General features: G+C 46.9%; 1 protein-coding gene across 5 annotated transcripts in view; it reads right to left on the reverse strand.

Moving 5' to 3' along the window:
- Positions 1–2,470: 2,470 nt before the first annotated feature.
- Positions 2,471–21,121, reverse strand: part of ELF2 (E74 like ETS transcription factor 2) — a 37,054-nt gene continuing 18,403 nt past the window's right edge. For 2 of the 5 annotated variants that reach the window (XM_054172647.1, XM_054172648.1), the window contains exons 4-9: positions 10,743–10,856; positions 9,647–9,820; positions 7,627–7,713; positions 5,085–5,277; positions 3,791–4,144; positions 2,471–3,254 (exon numbers count right to left, since the gene is read on the reverse strand). In XM_054172647.1, the coding sequence (XP_054028622.1) occupies positions 2,627–3,254; positions 3,791–4,144; positions 5,085–5,277; positions 7,627–7,713; positions 9,647–9,820; positions 10,743–10,856 (1,550 nt within the window). In that variant the 3' untranslated portion in view covers positions 2,471–2,626. Of the gene's footprint in view, positions 3,255–3,790; positions 4,145–5,084; positions 5,278–7,626; positions 7,714–9,646; positions 9,821–10,742; positions 10,857–19,338; positions 19,555–21,121 lie in introns of those variants that run through there. The other 3 variants (XM_054172650.1, XM_054172651.1, XM_054172649.1) reach the window with 3 other exon arrangements.

A 21,121-nucleotide genomic window follows, 5' to 3' on the forward strand; every position in this document is an offset into this window, starting at 1 on the left:
ATGTAAAGATTTCATTCTGGTCCCCTTTGTAGTTACTGAAGACCCCAGTTCCAGATTTCTGCTAATATTGCTCCTTCAGGCATGAAGTGCTCAGATGATCACTGAGAAATTGTTTCAAGATTACTTGGGTTCCTGCTCTGAAGATCTTCCAGGGCATCTTACTAGGAACTGGGGGTCCCACTGGGCACTTGGCTACTGACAACTCAATGTCCTACAAGTTACTAAACTGTTGTAGTGCCAGCATGGGCTCCATGAAAGCAGGGTAAGCTACTCTGCTTCTATTTTAAGCCAAACTCTTGCACATGGACTGGAACTATGGAGCAGATTGTGTACTGTGTGTCCTCACCCAAGCTTTACCCTGTAATGTATCAGGGCAATTATAAATGGAAAACCTATTTAGATGCTTACTTCATTCAGAAAAAAACAACACCTACCTAAAGTCATGTATTTGTGCTGAAGCCAAAACAGTGACAGTTGCAAATGTCAATGGCGATAACATCAGAAGGACCAGCAGTATCATTCAGTACTTCTGGTTTTTTCAGTTTCTAGCTACTTACTTGTCTCTGGCTACTTACTGGACTTCTTACTTGTCTCTTCCATATGTTCTGTGATTAGTTAATACACTGGAGTAGCCAAGGCTGCTCATTTCTACCTTCCCTTTGCAATGCAGACCTTAAAAAATTAAGGTGTAGCTGGAGGAAGTGTGAGGTAGTTCACAAAGCTCTAGAAGCTATTGGTTCTCAGAGGCATTTAATCAAATTCTGTCTTTTCTGCATTAAAACATGAGAGCAAACATGAAGTTACCACTCATCAGCAGAAGGGTGGGATGGCAATAGGAATAGGGATGGCAATAGGAATAGGGATGGCAATAGGAATAGGGATGGCAATAGGAATAGGGATGGCAATAGGAATAGGGATGGCAATAGGAATAGGGATGGCAATAGGAATAGGGATGGCAATAGGAATAGGGATGGCAATAGGAATAGGGATGGCAATAGGAATAGGGATGGCAATAGGAATAGGGATGGCAATAGGAATAGGGATGGCAATAGGAATAGGGATGGCAATAGGACAGGGTGGAACCAGTAACTCTTCCTAAGCTACACAAGTTATTCCACAATGTCAGAACCACAATGCAGGAACACTGTGTATGCTCCCTGTCCTCAAAAAGCAGAAAGTAGGCTCCTGCCAGGAAAGTTACCTCACCAGCTACTGCAAACTTCCCAGACACTTCAATGAAAACTATTCCAGTGTGTTGCGTGGGAGAACTGGACAGCCACGCAGAGTATCAGAGCGGTGAGGGCTTCCAACCTTCCACACTATACCAGCTCATCTTAAGCTGAATGCCTGGAAGATTTCAAACAAGCAGAAAAGGTTAATAGGTTGAAAGGGGGTGGGGGTGGGGGTGGGGAAGAAAGAAAGGAATAAAATGCAGACCAAACACTGTTAGATTTCATTTCTATATTTCAGTAAAACCTACTTGAATACACTTTGAAACAAGAGTACAACAAAATAGAATATACTTCAAATGTTGAATATACAAACTATTATAGTTCATTCTGAACACTGGTACTTCCCTCTTAACTTCAACTAAAAAAAAAACAGAGATAAAATAATCATTTTACAGGTTTAGAACTACCTGACAAAAGCTCATGCTAGGCGTGACCTTTCCAAGTGACAGAGTAGAGCTGAAACTGAAATGTATGCAGGGATGTCAAGGCTAAGTGAGAGCCACAGGCATGTTACAGCAGAAGGCAGAAAGCCTGCTGCTATTTTGTCCACCATTAGGAAATTTCAGACAGGATTTTTAACTACCATACAAAATATGTTACATGGAACTCTATAACAATACTGTGCTAGGTACAAGGTCTTTAAAAAATCTGGGGTTGGGTTGTTGGTTTGTTGTTTTTCTTTTTTGTCATAAAAAAGCTTTACACAAACAAGCCATTAGCTTATTTCAAGAAAGGTAACTGAAAATCAGTCTAAGGCTTTTTTCATTTTCAATCTGCTGAAGCTGTATGATACAAAAACCAAAAAAAAAAAAACCCAGAAAGAAAGAAAAATCCCTCTCGGTCTCTGTCTTCTTTTAGAAGCTCTTTAATCTTCTCCTTTATTTCACATTCTACAATACCTAATAGCAGAGTTTTTCACATAGCACCAGTTGAGTACTGTGGGCACACAGTAGTAATTGCTGGTATGCATCTGAAATGCATCGAATTTGCCATCTGTAACAACGAGACCTTCCTCTCCCCCTGAAACCTAACGACCAAGGCAAACCTCTCGCACCGCTCTTTTAGTGTTCCAGGCCTTAGTGTAGCTTGGTAGCGTAGTGAACTGTTTTGGTCCCTTTCCAGTTCCCTCTCTCTTTCCTTCTCCACAGGTTCAGCCGTTTCCCAACTGGAAGAGGCAGTTTTTGTCAGCATATCAATGTGGTTCAATTCCCACTGAAACACGGGAAGGTAAGGTTTGTTTTGTTTCCAGTAAGTCTTCAACATAACGCAGCTTTAGTAACATTTCCCAAAGGCTCCTTTTCCACTGGGGCGCTCCAGCCACTTCCCTCCCCCGGTTCTGTCAGTATGTTCAAAACCCTAACAGTCTGGAAGTCCACGCTGAAGTGACCTGCTCCTCACTTCTCACACGTGATGATTCCTTCTGTTTTTATTGTTACAGGCAGGGCAATAGCTGAGGGCGTGCTAACTACTACTACGTGGGTCACAGTCTTGCTGCCGTCCGCCGGCTTCTCGTCTTTTACCAGCTGCAGGGTTTTCACTTCGCGCTCCTGCTTGGAAGCCGCCGTGTCTGATTTAACTTCCGGGCTTTTTATAACTGCACTGATCACCCTGGGAGGAGTCTGGCCAGACGCCTGCTGGGCAGGCACCGATAGTCTCATTACTGGTGTCCCATGAGCTATAGACACTGGGGTTAGTGCTCTGACAGCCAGCGGGGTTCCCACGATGTTAATACCTCCTGAGCCAGACAGGCCTGTCTTTGTCTGTAACTGACACTGCGTGAGCTGGGTGGCAGGGATGGTAATGATTTTGGCAGGCTGCATGGTGATTTTGTCTCCATTTTCAGCAGAGGTTGGCATGACAGTAGGGATTGTCTGGATTACTACCTTGGGAGTCGTGGCTGTCGTCGGACTCGTGTTGGTTATTAGCGGCGACCCTGCGTTCACCGACTGCACGGCCACGGTTGAGATTTTCTGTCCCAGAGAGGTCATCACAACAGGCACTTGCATTGCCACACGTACAGTCCTGCCAAACAGAGGAGGACAGAGTCACAGAATAGAATAGAACAGAACAGAACAGACTGGAAGAGACCTTCAAGATTATCATGTCCAACCCATCAACCAATCCATCCCACCTAAACAACTAAACCATGGCTTTGGTTGGAACAGACCTCTAAGATTATTGAGTCCAACCATTGACCTAACCCCACCGTGGCCATTAAACCACATCCCAAAGTGCCATGCCTTGAACACCTCCAGGGACGGTGGCTCCACCAGCTCCCTGGGTAACCTGTTCCAATGCCTGACCACTCTTTTAAGCCAGAAGACAGGGCACCATCCAAGAAGACAACAGCAACAGACAAATCCAGGATATACAAACTTCTAATTGAAGTTTGAACCAAACAGAACAAAAAAATCCCCAAACCTTTTTGCACAGCAACCAACAGGACCTTGGAAATGTAGCAGCCCTCATTGCTCTTTCCCACACACACACCTCCCGCCTCTCCACACAGTGCTGATATCAGCAAAGAGCAAGCACATTGACAGCTGGCTAATACAGACCTGGGAGCTGTCGTTGCTGGGACAGTAGTAGTGGTAGTTGAGGGACGAGATGATGATGTGTCATGTGCTGGTGAGGCAATGTTCACAACTCTGGTGACTGCTTTTTCTGATCTAGTACAGCTCAACTGAGAGGAGTTCTTCCCTCCACGTGCAGAGGTTGCTGCTTTTAAAAGGTTTTCTGCAGATAAAGACACTCTTTCCAATGACTTTTCATCTGTAGGCATTGACAAGTCTTCATTGCAGGACTCGCTTTTGTCATCATCTATGACAACTATATTTTTTGGCATCTCCTTAAACTGATACACAAGCCTCTGTCCCTCAACTTTTGCAAGGATCCCTCTTTGATAGTAGTATCTGCAAGAAAAGTACAGGGAAGTAACCAACATTGTGACAGACTTTGAAGAAAACCTCATTCTATGCTAACAAGAAAATCTGGTTTACAATGGGAGAAGGTATGGCAAGAAGCTGGCAGAGCACACTGGCAAAGGATTGGAATAGAACAGAACAGAATAGAACAGAATTAACCAGGTTGGAAAAGACCTTTGAGATCATCGAGTCAAACCTATCATCCAACACCATCTAATCAACTAAACCATGGCACCAAGCACCCCAGCCAGCCTCTTCCTAAACATCTCCAGTGATGGTGACTCCACCACCTCCCTGGGCAGCACATTCCAATGGCCAATCACTCTTTCTGTGAAGAACCTCTTCCTAACATCCAGCCTAAACCTCCCCTGGTGCAGCTTGAGACTGTGTCCTCTTGTTCTGGTGCTGGTTGCCTGGGAGAAGAGACCAACCCCCACCTGGCTACAACCTCCCTTCAACTACCAGTTGTAGACAGCAATAAGGTCTGCCCTGAGCCTCCTCTTCCTCCAGGCTAAGCAACCCCAGCTCCCTCAGCCTCTCCTCATAGGGCTTGTGCTCCAAACCCCTCCCCAACTTTGTTGCCCTTCTCTGGACACATTCCAGCAACTCAACATCCTTCCTAAACTGAGGAGCCCAGAAGTGGACACAGGACTCAAGGTGTGGCCTAACCAGTGCTGAGTACAGGGGCAGAAGAATCTAGCTAAAAAAAAAAAACCTGACCTTTGAAATGCACACTTCAGGAATTAACTTGCAAATTAACTGGTAGCCTAAAAAGCATCAGGAACTGCAAGACTCTGATGCTTTTAAAAAGGCTGAGTGAGCAGGAAGGCAAAGCATTTAAAACTTCAGAACCATTCAACTTCTCCAGGCCAAATCAAGAGTCAGATTTTAAATGACAGTTGCTAGCTTCAGGACATCAGAGTTGTACCTCAGAGCTCGTCCCATAGTCTCATAGTTCATGTCAGGTTTGTTTTTGTGTTTCCCCCATAGTTTGGAGACAGCTTTCGAGTCCACAAGTTTGAAGATTCCCTTCTCTCGCTGAGTCCATTTAATATAGCGAGGACAAGTGTTTTTGTCCTGGAGAAGGTCCAGAAGGAACTCCCACAGATATGTTGTATTTCCTAAAATCAGAAGACATTTAAACATTAGAAACCCACTTCTGAAGGTAACACACAGTTCTCCATATATAGGTAACTCCTGAGTGACCTGCCTCACCAGCAAATGTTACCCAGTGTGTGGTAAGTAATGCAAGCTGCACATATTCATCCTTTCTGTTTAGTACAGCTCCCATAAATATTTACATTCTGCAAGGAGCTAATCCAAGTGATCTGCTATATAGCACAGGAGCCTGTTTGATCCACCACCCCTTCTCAGTTCCTGAGAAGTGTGGGAGAGCATCTGTTCAGCAGAACAAGAACTCTGAACTTTCTTCTCATATCTGCTTCAACAGGGAATGGATCTAACAGACAAGAGGATACAAGCAAGGCATAAAACTTTCAATGACAAATCATCTCAACCATGCTAAGTTTTGTAACAAAACCTTCTGGATCTGTCCAGGACCTGGGGTTCTCATACCTCTCTCTGACAGCCTCATGTTCTGACCCTTCCCAAACTATGTTTCAGAGTGACTAAGGTCTTTCTAGGTGCAAAGCCAGTCCAACTTCTTGCTGCCACTATGGCAGACATTCCATGCCCCTTTCTGTAATTAGGGGGATGCAAAACAAAGTCAGCCTAGAAAAGAGTTTACTGTATTTCCCAGCATTCAAGAGGTGTACCACTGGAGGAGCTCCAGGACAGGGTTTAGGACAGTGAGTATCAGGACAGTATAAAAGATCTAATGTGAGGGCTGTCTGTGCTCTCTAACACTTTCACCTAGGAAAAAGGGAAGAGGAGTCTCCAGCTCCTTCTGAATAATAAACTGAAGGGCACAATTCAATCAGCTGCTTCACTTTGCACCACAAAGTATCAGGAATGCAGAAAGGAAAGAGGACCTACACAACCAAGAAGCCCTTTCCAAATGTGCTGTTCTCCTCCATGACTTAACCTTGCTGAAAAATTAATTCCTTGTTTTCCAAAACCACAATGCATTAAAAAGGCAACCAAACCACAAAACCCAAACCAGTATCATAAAATCACAGAATCAATAAGGTTGGAAGAGACCTCAAAAATCATCAAGTCCAACCTGTCACCCAACACCTCATGACTACTAAATCATGGCACCAAGTGCCACGTCCAATCCCCTCTTGAACACCTCCAGGCATGGTGATCATCTTCCAGTTCATACACAACTATATAGAGAAATCAGCAGTACAGACAGGAACTAGAAGAGACAGAAATACAGGCCTCCTCTCTCTGTGCAGCAAACTAAGAACTGGGACACAAGTACCATTTAGATTAGTGGAAAGCTGTAACACTGAAATCAAAATCAGAAAGCAAGCTAAGACTTCAAAATACCCGAAAAGCAAAAATACCACAAGATGTACTTTAAGTACAGCAGATGCAAATCTCTCATCTTCACTGAGGTCCACTTCTACACTCAAATCCCAAGACAGCAAAAGTGGCCAGCACAAGGTAGTTTAATGACTGTTTGCAGAGGTTTTTATGAGCTAACATTTGCACACCAGTCCCATTCTTCCACGCCCAGGACTGACAAATGTAGGAGTCACATAAACAGCAGAAATCTTTGCTTTCAAGCAAACCCTAGTAGTGGAGCACATTCTGTCAGCTGGTATGCTGCCACTGAAAGTCACTAAACTTGGTTTCTCCTTGCCATAGCAACACCTCCAAACAATTTTCAGTGCACCAAGTAGGGAAGAGATACACATTTTTCACCTGTAACCAGGGAAAGCGCTTCTAACTCTGTATGTCAACTCAAAGGTGAGCAAATGTCCTAGTCTGTCTCTCAGAGGCTTGGAGTCCAGGAAAGAAATTCATCAGGAGAAACACTAGGAGAGGATGGTTCTCCAGCACAAAATCCTTCCCTCAACCAGTAAAATGTATCATCATTTGCTTTCCCCCTGAAGCCAAAGTGAATCTATTAGTCCAGCAACACATGCCCACTGAAGTTTGTGAATCAGCTAAGGAAACATATTGTCAACCATCACCATTACAAATGCCCATAAGCTGCTTCTACTTGAGAAGAAGCCTTTCAGCAGCAGCTGAACAAATGATGTGTTAACACACAACACAAAAGGCAGTAGAAGTCAATAAACCCAGAGCAAAGGAAATGACCAAAAAATAAATTAATCAAAAAGCCTATTAACTGCAGAGTGTATTACAGGGCAGGGGCACACATCCTTGTGCTAGATCTTGTACAAACCAAATCTGAAGACATTGAATAAAATCAACACTCTAGCCAAGTCAGTACAAACTCATCCACCAAGTCTTTCAAGATCTGTGTACTCCCTGTGACCAACACAACCCCAACAGGGCTGCATGATTTTAAATACTTCATAAATGGAAACACATACCTTTGCCTTCTCTAGGTTTCTTCTTTATACCTAGGTCTGGAGAGCCATCAGATAGAGCTGATTGTTGTGTCTTCGGTTTACGGCCAGCTGCACATAAAACAAGGGGCAGGGGGGGAAACAGTCTTTATCATCTGCAGAATCAGTTTGTCTTTGCTGAAAGGAACAGTTCAGGCATTTTTTTATCCATAGCCATGGATAAACTTAAATTCTTGGATTACTACTGCTGCACACCCAGTTTAATTCCTTGTTTGGCTGCATATTTCATAGGCAGATGTAACTCAGTTTCAGACAAGTTAATGGCAGGTGAGGTAAGCACTATCTCTATTTAGTAGGAGTTCAACTCACTTCCTTTCTTTCAGTCCAGTCTGGTTTACTCTGAATGTATTATTTCTTCTGCTGCTTTGTTTTTGGGTTTCTAGCATGGGTGTTGATCAAAGCATCACTTCTCCTAAGAAGTGTTACTCCTGAAACCATAAGCAGTCATTTCCACCTTGCACCTGCCCATCAAAGGCTGGAGACAAAGGCTTCCCCCGGGGCACGCGAGAAGTGCCGCAGGGGATGAGGAGGTACAGCAGAGCATCACGACAGCTACAAAGCTGCAGACAGCTCTGGGCACTGCTGGGAGCCCTGCCTGCCCCACAGAGCCCCCAGCTGCCCACGCAGGGCTGCCCTGCCCGGGCTCACTACGGGCTGGCAAGGCTCCCAGCACCTCCTCCTACCCTTCACCTGCCCTGCCAGAAGCCTCAGGAGGGGACTCCTTCCTCAGCAGACCAAGCTGCCAGCGTTCCTGTGCCAGGGAAATCCACCCCCAGCAAGACCTGCAGCTTCTTCATCCTTTCACACTTCAGTGACCTTTTCACTCAACATAAACAGGCCCAAGCAGGGAAGAAGATCACACCCCACAGCAGCTGGCTGTAAACAATCCATGCTTCTGCCTTTGGTTAAAGGCAACCAGCAACAATTAACTTTCCTACCTCAGGTACAAAGTGTGATATTTTGCAATGCCCTTCATTAAACACTGAATCTGAAATGGCATTAATTATGGAGTGCAAAGTTATGGCTCTGTAACTATGGCTACATGACCTTATACACTTAAGAGCAGGAATTTGGACTCTGTCATAGGAAAAAAGTATTTACAAAATAACCTTCATAAAATGTCAGAACTTCCTGAGCACAGCCCTGTAACACAATGTGCCCAGTAATGACCATTGATTCAAACAGACAGTGGAAGATAAAGAAATTGTTTAAATCCAGTGGGTGACTACAGCTGTGGAAAAGCTTTAGTCATCATTTGCTTGCTTAGGTAATTTACAGTGGAGTTACAGTTACCTGTTATGTATGTGTTTACTAAAACTAAGACTGATAGAGCTTAGATTGGGATCACTTTATCACTGCCACTGCATTTTTATTCCTCTAAATTACATTGTTTCATCTTAGCATCTCTGGAAGCTCTAATAGCACAACATTCCTCATTATGTGGACTGTCTTGCTGCCTGTAAAACCGCTGGACCAGAGAGAGAAACCTCACCAGGTGCCAACCTCTCATTTGGTAGCTTGATGCTTCGAACTGGAACACTGTTCTGAACACTTTCTCCTCAAGACATGCCAATCAGAAAAAAAACCAAAATGCTTCTCTCTCACAGGGAAGGAAGATCTTGTAGAATCCTTGAACACAGGTTGGAAGGGACCTCAAGGATCATCTGGTCCAACCTTTCTTGGGATAAGCACGGTCATAATTTCTCCCTGATTTGTGGTTTTCTAAGTCAGTATCCACCCTGACACCTCATTGGAAGAGCTCCAAGTCTACCTGCTGACCAAATCTACCTGTTATTTCAGGCACCTGTGTATGTCTTGGCAAAACCCATTCTTGGGCTACTTTTCTTCCTGTTGCACACTTTTTCCAAGACCTCATATGAGCAATCGGGTCATCTGACCTATCTCCACCAGTATCAACTGCACCACCTGCAGCAGAGCACAGCTGAAAGACATTTCTGAGATTGCCCCCAAGAGCCACACAGACCTTTTTTCTTCTTCATTGGCTCATGGATGTCAGGGGAAGCTGGAACAGGACATGCATCCATGGGTTCAGATTCTTCAGTTGACACCTCCACCACAGTTTCTGTGATCACATCAGGTCTCATGGCCGCATGGATGAATTCTGGGGTTGACACACAAGGAGGGACAAAAACTTCCACTATGAGGTGAGGGGACAAAAAAAGCATCTGATGAAGTTTCTACCTGATTAATGTACCTCACATCAAATTATTTCCAACAAAGCATATCCCAGCAGCCTGTCACCTACACAATCAATTCAATTCCCATAAACATGCACGGGTGCCAGTATTGTTGGGCAAAAGGCAAGTACCACAGCAAAATTCTTTAGAACTAAACTCAACCTCATATGAAACAAATTAGAGCTTAACTGGTGATCCTTACTGCAGTCTCCATTTCCTATTCTGTAGCTTTTGTGTTTCACTTTGACCATTATTTCATCCAACACACATGAAGTAACTTCAGAAGGAACACCATGTTGAAGTAATCATCAAGTTTTGCTGGTTTTTAAACTGGCAACACTGTGCAACACAGTGTATTCAGATGCTTTTTCTAAAACAGAAAAGCAGTTAAAAATACCTTTCCCTTGAAGTAACTCTTTATTTTAGCAATTTAAAATGTGCAACTCACAGCATCACAGAATAGTTGGGGTTAGAGGTGACTTTGGGAAGGCACTTGGTCAAACAAGGCCACCTAGAGCCCGCTGCCCAGGACCACGTCCAGACAGCTTCAGAATAACTCCAAGGACGGAGGCCAAACAGCCTCCCTGGGCAACCTGTAGCACTGAAAAAGTATTTCCTGATGGAAAAGTTCATTTAAAATGTGTAGCTACTCAAGTCTCTGCCCAACAACCTCTCTCAGATGAATGATCTTATCTGTAAGCATGCTTGTCACAGAGTGGAGAAACCACGTCAAAACTCAAACAACTCAGTCATTTTGAAATAAGCAAGCAAATGTTCTAAAGAGCACACAGCTCCCCCCAGAAGCAGGTTTCCCAATTTGCTTGTTTAACTAATTAGTGGAAGGAGAAATGGCTGACAGAGCAGAAACTGCTGTTGACGTACCAGGACTCCTGGCATCTCTCAGGCAGGTAGGAGACTCCATATGGAGCAAGGCCTCTGCAGCTTCGATTGTTTTATCCGTGCAGTGCACATTGCTTCCATGAACTGATGCCTCCACTGTAGAAAGACAGGAAAAAAATTACTGAGATTACTGCTACAAGTCCACCTGTATTGCTGTACAGCTGCACTACTCAAGCATGAAAGTGCCAGAATTGCGAGGTGCCTTCACACCTTTGACACCTTCCTCTCAACGGCAATGTTTAGGGAAGACATGAGACAAGCAGACTCAACACTCTCACTTCTTAAAAAGAGATTTCTAGTTTGCAACCAAGCTCCTCATTTTCTGGAAGGTGTTCAAGAGCTTACAGAAGCAGACTTCTGGGATTTGTCTTCTGCCTTCAAGTCACTCAGAACAAAGCAGATTGTAATGAGGATGATTATAAACTAACACAGCAGAGCAGGGTAGTACTATCTCCAACTATCATCCCATTAAAATCTAAAGGTCAACTCTCTTCCAAGTTTCCATCTATTTGGATAGACACACATATATATATATATATCTATGTATAAATACTGCATTAAGTCTGTGAAACAAATATATCCAGTTTCATTTTATGACATTGGGTTTAGCCAGACTGGTTGTTAAAAAACAACCAACCAAACAAACAACAAAAACAACAAACCCAAACAGAAGTAGAATAGGAAGGAATAGGAATAGACCAGGTTGGAAAAGACCTGTGAGATCAGCAAGTCCAACCTATCACCCAACACCATCTAATCAACTAAACCATGGCACCAAGTGCCCCATCCAGTCTCTTCCTAAACACTTTCAGTGATGGTGACTCCACCACCTCCCTGGGCAGCACATTCCAATGGCCAATCTCTCTTTCTGTGAAGAATTTCTTCCTAACATCCATCCTAAACCTCCCCTGGTGCATTTTGAGACTGTGTCCTCTTGTTCTGTCACTGGTTGCCTGGGAGAAGAACTCCCACCTGGCTACAACCTCCCTTCAGGTAGTTGTAGAGAGCAGTAAGGTCTCCTCTGAGCCTCCTCTTCTCCAGGCAACACCTCAGACGGTGTCTCTTCTGTCTTCTCATTCACCTCACCCTCAACTTCCAGTGCCCCGCATTTGTTTTGCAAGGGCAGCTGGGAAGGTGAGGGGAGCCCTGAGGGCTTCACTTTGTCTCCTAACAGCATTGTTCTTAAGTGATAACTAAGGGAAGAAAGTGAAAAAAATAATGTTCTGCTGAGTTACAAAAGTTGATGAAAACAAAATCACTAATCACAAACCATTCCAAGCAACCTGAAAAGAAGACATTTACATTCAATACAGTGCAGACCACTGCAACTTGAACACAGTAGCAACACTACCCCTCTCCCCACCCCACCCCCCCCAACTTATCAATTAGAATAACCACCCTATTCAAGGCCAGCTCTGTTCCTCGCCCTTGCAATGGTTTTTAAGAGCAGGGACTGCAGCAGCACCTGTTGCACATCATCCACACACTCCCTAAGGTACGCCGGCCCTCTCCAGTTGCTCTTTCCATTTATGGCCATCTGCTCGAAGCTGAACCGCTCCAGCCAGGCAGCCGGCAGCCCAGGCAATCTATCTTTAGAGTAAGCAGGGTCACCTATCTCCAGCGTCACAGAACTAAAGAGGATTCAGTCATAATTCTCTATGAGAATTCCAAGGCACCCATCCTGGTCTAAGAAACAAAGTTTAAGTGAGAAGCAGTGTCGCTTCTGACTTCTAGATACAAACACACTGGGGGGAAAAAAAACCTTCCAGCATATTGAAGATTATTTAAAGACAAAGACTAAGAAACTGAAAAGCCTACTGGCCAGCAGATTGAGCACATACATCAGAAGCTGAAAAGTGAATTAAATCTGTGAGACACACAAAAGAAAAACTCTGGGCAACCAAACTGTCTCTCTGAACAAGCCCAGCTGCCCACTTCCTGGCTGTCTGCTGCTCCACAGCCCTCTCTTGGGATGCTATTTAAGGGGCTTTATCTTTTTGGAATAGAGGATGCCTGATAAAACTGGCATTCTAACAGCACTTCACCTCAAGCTAGGGACAACAAAAGCCTACCTAAGAGGACAGGAAAATCACACTAAAGGCTAGGATCTCTATTGCACACTCTGACACCTGAACCAGAGGCTATCAGCAAGAGTTTTACACGGTGAGCTCTCTCCCCAGCTGCAGGTCCTGGGTGCTCCCCCGAGCTCCGGCAGCTGCTGTTTCTTTCTCAAGCAGCAGTTTGGAAGTGTCCCAAGTGGGAGGTTGAACACCTGCACTGCAACTGAGTGACCCTGCAGGAAACTCTCTACCTAAATATTTTTCTTTCTTAAGAGAAGCACAGAAACTGAAGACTAACTTTCCTCTCTTTCTCTCTCATCGACCAGACAGAACTTTCCACCCATCATCAAAATACAGGAACAACGTACAGCCAGTCATTACAAAGTTATCAATTCTACATCAGTACTGAAATGATGAAGTCTGAATCTGCATTTAATACATTATTACTAAAACCATGAAAAAAAAATATTTAAGGCAGGTCAGTAAACCTTTTCCACCAGCCCATCTCCCCTGCACCCAAGAGCTGTACAATTTTCACTTCTATTTCTGCTGGTTACCATTTAGCTAGTTTGCCTCTGTGCAGGTATCAGGTTCAGTATATAAACTTCTATAAAGAAACCCAAGAGCTGCTCAGTCTCAATTGTAAGAGGGTACCAATCAGCTTTAGGAAGCCATCTACTCCTCAATGCTTAAAAGCATACAGAAAAGGTCCTACTTTTGTATCCAAAGTGTCTCCTACAGGGAGCAGTTTAAATGCACCACAAGTGACAGTCACTCAGCAGGGCGCAGGACAAGGCAAAACAAACAAACACACACCAGCTGAAAGCCATCTTTGTACCTTTCCAGTACTATGGCATTCTGCTGAGGGGATAGAGTGGAAGGGAAGAAGGGGCAGCTGCCCTCCCCGCCTCCCCCCCACCCAGTGTTAGGGACTAAGGCTGCAGTACCATAACAGCAGAGAGAAGGAGCAAAGAAGCCACCCAAACTCTGCCCTAAGTAACCCTTCCATTTCCATTAAAAATAGCACAATCTACTCTCTAAAGCCTCTGACATTTGAAAATGCACGCTTAATAAATGTGGTGGAGTTTTTTTTCCTGACATGACTTACTTAGGGCTCAAGTAAAAATGCCACCTAAAAAACATCAAGCAAAAAATAGCAACACTTCTGGCTTTGGCTGGAGCAACACACATGCTGTCTGTCCATCACAGCAGTTAACAAACTAACACAGCCAAAATGACATCTAGTAAAACACTAAACGGAGTGCTATTACCAACTTCGAAGTCTTCTCAGCTAGCTACAGACTCCTTCTGCCTCAGAAGCATTTGCTTATGCAATGAGCAGAAGAGATTTTCAGTTATGCTCAGGTAAGGCACCACCACACTTGGAACAGCAAAGGGCAAATTTATCTCTCAACACAGATTTTGCACACAGGGTCTTTTTGACACGCTAGAAAATGTCTAGCAGAAGACGGCAAGACAGAATGCTCAGCCAGGACGCACGACACTGATGAAAAATACAGCTAGAAAAGGTATCCCAGAAGATGGAAGTGGGGCAACAGGTTCTCTCAGAGAGGGGATGGGACAAGAGAAAGCCAGGCAGCTGTTCCTGCAGATGATTAGATCAAATGTCATCAACTAAACCCTGCCTGCATTACACTTGGTGGCACTTTTCACAATAAAGACAAGGGGCAGAAAGCAAACCAAAGGAGTAGGACTCTGCAAGAAAGAAAAAGCCAACTTTAGTCAAAAGCCATGACCACAGGGAATCACTGGCAGTTACTGTACAGTACCTTTCAGGCTTACATAGCCCATGCCATGGCAAACATGCATCATCACAGCAACCTTAATCTGAGTACATCCAAGGTTGAGATACACAAGTGCAGTACCACAGTGGGCAGGGAAAATTCTAACCAAAGAATGATATGTATGACCATTTTCTTTTAAAATGCTTCCTCGTCTACTAATCTATCCTATCAACTGGGGTACCACCATGCACATGTAGAATCAGTCAGGGTTGGAACGGACCACAGGGATCATCTAGTTCCAACCTCCCTGCCATGGGCAGGGACACCTCACACTAGAGCAGGCTGGCCAGAGCCTCTTCCAGCCTGGGCTTAAACACCTCCAGGGATGGGGCCTCAACCACCTCCCTGGACAACCCATTCCAGGGCTTCACCACTCTCATGGTGAAGAACTTCTTCCTCATGCCCAGCCTGAATCTCCCCACCTCCAGCTTCATTCCATTCCCCCTAGTCCTATCACTACCTGAGATCCTAAGAAGCCCCTCCCCAGCCTTCTTGTAGGCCCCCTTCAGCTACTGGAAGGCCACAATTAGGTCACCTCGGAGCCTTCTCTTCTCCAGACTGAACAGCCCCAACTCTTTCAGTCTGTCTTCATAGGAGAGGAGCTCCAGCCCTCTGATCATCCTTGCGGCCCCTCTCTGGACACGTTCCGGCACGCCCCTTGTAATAGGGGCTCCAGAACTGGACACAATACTCCAGGTGGAGTATACAAGACACCAAATCAAAAATTGCCTCAATAACTTAGGATGTAGCTCTGGTAGCTCATATATTCCTTTCAGGAAGGCCATCACTTGCCCAAAAGAAGGTGGAAATAGATTTTTCCAGCCTTTGGTAACTGATTAACATGAGAACTGCCATTTACCAACCCAGAACACATCAGAGCTAACAGCACTGCTTATCTTTTGTTCTTTTAAACCAAATCTTATCCCAGTGCTTTTAAGAAGATATTTGGCTCCTTGGCAATGTATCTTAAAATCGTTCATTAAAAAGGTTTCTGCTCTGCTTTCATTAAAAAAATAATCCTCTTTGAAAATCACTTCAGTTTTAAAAGTCTAAACAGTTAACAAGGCTGGTTGATGCCTATCTTCCCTGCTGACCTAATGCCTTCTATCTCCACCTTCCAAACAAACACTGTGTACAGTAGATTGTTCAAGGCTCCCAACAGCTGCTACAAAACTCCAAACTTGGTAATTAAGTCTGACAGGGCTGTACTTCAGCTTTATAGAAGAGAATTCTGGCAACACATCCACTCTGTAATAATGCCTCCAGTTTTAACATGTAACAAGAGTAACAAAATTAATTAAAGCAAAGCGATGAGAGACAAATAATGGCCTGCAATTCCCAAATGGTACTTCCAGGACCTGTGACACAGCTGCCACCTCTTTATCTGAAGAGCTATCAATGTCTGCACTTACAAGGTCAACACTTAACTGTAGCACCTGATTTACAATAGCTTATCCTTTAAAACAAATCAGGCAACTAAAGCAACACTTTAATGAAGAACTCACAATTCCAAGCATGGAACTCAGTCAAGAGTGACTACACACACACTAACAGAGCTCATTAAAGTTTATTGGTGCTCACGTGCTTGCTTTATCTCAGCGTTTAGAAGACCACACTAAGCAGCAATGGGAGGTACCGACAGTGCTTAAGCCACGTTTTAATTAAAACCAGCTGAATTGCCCGTATGGGTAATATCCAGAGATCTCTCTGTATGCAACACTTGACTGGAGAAGAAAGCATTTCCAGTTTACTGCTTGTTTTACAGCAGACATTTGTTCAGAAACTGAAAAACAATTCCTGAGGGGTTTTTAAGCATCTCCCTAAGCCCATCTCCGTTAGTTTGCAAGCCTCTCATCCGTGCACAGTTTAAGGATGATCCATAACCCGCTGCATACCAGCAATCAATAATGAAGACAAGAACAAGCACCTCAAACACTTTCCTCGTGAGCTGCATGTTATCAGCCCAACATACAGAGAAACATTAGCCAAGAAGCCAAAACCTATCTTCACCAAGTCATTTAGAAGTTGTTCTTACAAGCAGCAATTAAGATAACCTGAAACGGCAACAATTTTTATCCAGCTTTCTTACCACAGTTTATCAAACACCCTGAAGTTTTGTCAACACTGAAGCCAGGGAAAGGCAGGGCATAATAATTAAATATAATCCCTCAGGATAAAGGATTCCTCTCTTAAATCCACATGATACCATCTACATGCATAAATAAGTAAACAGATAGGGTATCCTGATAGTATGATGCTGGGAATACTAGATGTGTGGAGGTATCTGTATCCCTCACTGCAATGCAAATATCAAAAAAAGAACAAAGTTGGCTGGGCTAAGGACATCAGAAAGAGCAATACAAAGGTCATTGGTTATTTAGCTAAGGGTTGGCTCACAAGCAAGGTTGTTACAGTGACTTAAGAAGCTGTTGGCACAATAATCAACTACTAGAACGTTCTCTACCAACAACCGCAAGTAAAAACTAACTGAAGTCTCCTGCAGTAACAAGTGCTGTCAAAATGGGAGGTGTGTTCTGCCGGCAAAGTGAAGCTATCTCCTCCATCGTACACAGGAGAGCAGCTGAATGCTTCTGCCATGCTCCACTTCTTCTGTTGTGCACAACAGGTCTCCGCTGACTTGCGGCGGGGGGTTTCTGTGTGTCTCTGTGTTTTCTTTCCCCTTGCCTCTAAAATCACTGAGTATTTTTCCAAGCTAAATAATGAAGGTGACCTTCCCCCCCACCCCAGCTTTTAAAAGGGTATCTTATACACTGGTAAATGACAGAGCACCAGCACACATTTGTGCTCATACAAAGGCACTGCTGTGTGAAGGCACAACCAGTGTGAAGGTGTATGCTCAATCAGTTCACGTCCAGACACTGGACACACAACTCACTACCTGCGCATGATACACAGCACTGCTGTTTCCAGAGACTACTTTAGAAGGGGGGCTCCACGTGTAAAGACAAAAATCAAATCACAGCTGCTATGACTGTAGAGAAGAGAAGGTTTGCCACAGTGTTTCTGTTCCTGAGCTGTGTAGCTTCCCTTGTGTTTTCTCCAGGGCTCTACCACACAAATCCCAGGATTATCAGAGCATCTCATTGTTGGAAGTGGCAGTGGATCCAACAAATCAAAAAAAGAATGATAGAATATTTTTGATTGGAGAAGACCTTTAAGCTCATCAAGTCTAAGCATTATCCAGCTCTATCAAGTCAGGCGCTAAACACATCCAGAGATGGGGATGCAGCCACCTTCCTAGGGAGCCCGTTCCAGTGTTTAAGAACTCGTTTCAGCGAAGATGTTTCTTCTAATAGCCAACATACACCTCCCCTGGTGCAACCTGAAGCTATTTCTCTCGAGCTTTCACTTATTAATAGCGTTAAGAAGCCCACATCCACCTTGCTCCAACCTCCCTTCAGATACAGTGATGTCTCCCCTCAGCTTCGCCTTCTCCAGATTAAACAATCCCAGTTCCCTCAACTGCTCCTCACCAGCCCCGTTCTCCTAACCCTTCACCAACTTCGTTGCCCTTCTCTGGACCTGCTCCAGCACCTCAGTATCTTTCTTTTAGTGAGGACTCCAAAATCTGGACTTGTCCCTGACATGGTGCCGGAGCTCGGGTAAACGGCCCTGGTCCCAGCAGTGGCTGGTGACGGCGGCAGTGCACAGCACTCCTGCTGTCTCGCTTTTTCTCCCATTTCTCTGGGCTCGGGGTCACCGTTCCCGCCTTCGCAGGCAGCGCAGCCCCGGGCCCAGCGGCGGTGTCCGAGGGGGCTGGCGCTGCCGCCGTGAGGGGTGGCCACGTGCGGGCCGGCGGCGGCGGCGCCGCTACTTCCGTGTTTACACTCCGCTTCCCTCCAACTCCGTGCGCGCCCCGGCAGCGCCGCGGGCAGCCGTCACTCCGCCGCCCTGCACGCTCCCATTGGCGGCAGCCGCGCCCCGCCCCACCCCGCCGCTCTCCGGCCGCCAACGGCGGCGGCCCCCATTGGCGCGCGGCAGCTGCCACTCCCCCTGCGCTCGGGGGGCCCCGGGGAACGCACCGCTTCCGCTACGCAGCGCGCGTGGGGGAGGGGGAGCCGCCCCTCCAACCGCTTCCCCCCTACCAGCGGCCCCCCCCCCCGTCCCTCCGGTACCACACACGTGGGCGGGCGCCACCGCCCGCGGGCGCCTCCTCCCGCCCCGCCGCCAGCCCAGAGTTTAAAAGGGCACGGGAAGGAAGGGGGGGCGGGGGGGAATGAGGTGGGGGCGTACACGCACGGGTGCGCAGCGGCAAGGGACGCACCGGGCCGCGGCCCTGCGTGCAGTGTGCGGCAGCTGCGGCGCTCGGCCTGCCCGTTCAGACAGCGTGGCGACGGGTGCAGGGGAGGGCCGTGCCGGGGGAGGCGGGAGGACAACAATCTCGCACACTTCCTGGTTCTCCCCCGGCCGTGCAAACCCCGCAAAACTCCGCCGCCCGCGCGCCACAACTTCCGCCGCGCTTGCGGCGGGACCGGGGCCGCCCGCACTGTGGGCAGGTGCCGCGCTCCACCGCCCGCACGCCGGGCCGGCCGCTACCAAGGTGATCACTTCCTGATTGCCCTCCATTGCTTCCCCGCCCGCAGCCGGAGCGCGGCGTGCGCCGCGGCTCTTTACCCTCCCCCGTGCCCGCTCCTGCGCTCCCGCCAGCCCGGCACCCCCACCGGCACGGGGCAGCCGCGCGGGGCAGCTTACCGGCTCGGATGAGGAGGTCGAGCTGGTTCGTGGGCCCCTCATGCACGGACGTCGCCATGTTTATACTCCCGAAGCGGCTTCACATTGACCGGCGGGTTGACGCGCACCCGCGACGCGCGGGGCCCGGCGGCAAGGCGCGCTCCCGCGGGGCGGTAGAGCAGAGCGGGCGGCGCGGACACCGCCACGGCGCGGCGGCGGCGGCGGGAGCGCTTCCTGCGGGGCGGCGCGGCGCACGCGATCCTTCCGCCGCCGGCCTCAGACAGGAAGTGCCGCGCCGGCACTCGCCGCCGCCGCCGCAGCGCGGGGCCGCCCGCGGGCGGGGGAACCCGCCAGCCGCCCCGGGGCGCAGGTAAATGGAGGCGCGGCAGAGCCACCCCGCCCTGGCTCTTCGCACGGCTTCCCGAGGCGACCGAGACCGAACGCAGGCAAGGACGCGCGCAGAGCTGAGCGCAGCCCATCCCGGCACAGCCCCGAGCAGCAGCAGCAGCAGCCGCCGCCTTCTCCGCATCTCCCCGCTGCCGCGGCCCCTTGTACCCTTGCACCTACATGCCCTGGTGACGCTCCCTAACCGCGGCACCCAAGTGTTCTCAGCAAACTCATGAGCCACCTACTCTAGTCACATTTTTCCAGAAAACTTGAGTCTTTCCGGAACGCAATCCCCCTCCTCTCCTTGACAGGAGCGAGGCTGACTCCAAGGAAATGTTAGATGCCTTTTCCAGCTAGCCAGATGTCCCATCCTTCACCAAATCTAGCCTTAGAGCAGGTTTTGTAAGGGATGGGGGAACGTTGCACTGCTTTCTTAATAAAATAAAAATCCACAGCACTACCATTTATGTTTGCGTCCTCTCCCATCTGAAGAACAACTCGCTTTTGTAACACCACAGCGTGCCCTGCCCCTCTGCAGCTGGGCAGAAGCAACAACTACAAGACCCCAGTCTTTAGGCTTCCCAAGGGAGTCTCTGTGCTTATTCTCAGGGTACAACATCAGGGCTGCCTGCAAAGAGCAGCTATGCCAGGGAAAGCAGAGTATACAGCAGAGTATGTCCTAGATGGAGATCAGCTGTAGTAGGAACTCCTTTACATCACACACACTTGACTATGCCTGTACTGTTAAGAAAACAGTAGAAGGATCAAGCAACCACTTACTGCACCGAGACTTCCCTGTACTTAACAGCTTCACAGCTCTGCTAGGAGAAGGTAAAGGGCACCAGCTGCATCAGTCTGACAATGAAGAATCTTCCTGCCCCTCTCAAGTTTTCAAATTCCCAGGATCTAGATCATAGACAAGAGTTTAGAAGCCTATTTCCCCATCACAGAGATTACAAAACAGCATGTGGCACAGATCACCTCTGACTGGTAAATTCAGTACCTCCAGCTATTGACAGCTCATCCTCCTACTACAACTCCCCAGATTGATTAGGGATACAATTTAATTAGTGTTATTTACATACACAAAGGCAACTCGGGCATTTTGTAGACTTCTCTTATCTGTTCCTGGCTGTAAGGATTTACATGTGTTCATCTCATCAGGTAACACACAAGCCCTGCCAGCAAGATTGCTGGTTCTCACATTCAAGCCATGACATCTAAGGGTAGCTGTGTGTAAAGTTTTGTCAGCCGAGCTCTTTCCAGCCAGGCTCATGGACAAAAAAGGCACTCTCTAGCCAGCTGTGACGGCGCAGTGCTCTCCTGCAGATACAGCTCTGCCAACAGCAGAGTGCTCCTGTCAGCTTGTGTTATTCGGAGAGGTGGAACAGCAGCATAAACAAGAATTCCTTCTGCC

Source organism: Dryobates pubescens, chromosome 24 (assembly GCF_014839835.1).
Source record: "Dryobates pubescens isolate bDryPub1 chromosome 24, bDryPub1.pri, whole genome shotgun sequence".
NCBI lineage: Eukaryota > Metazoa > Chordata > Aves > Piciformes > Picidae > Dryobates > Dryobates pubescens.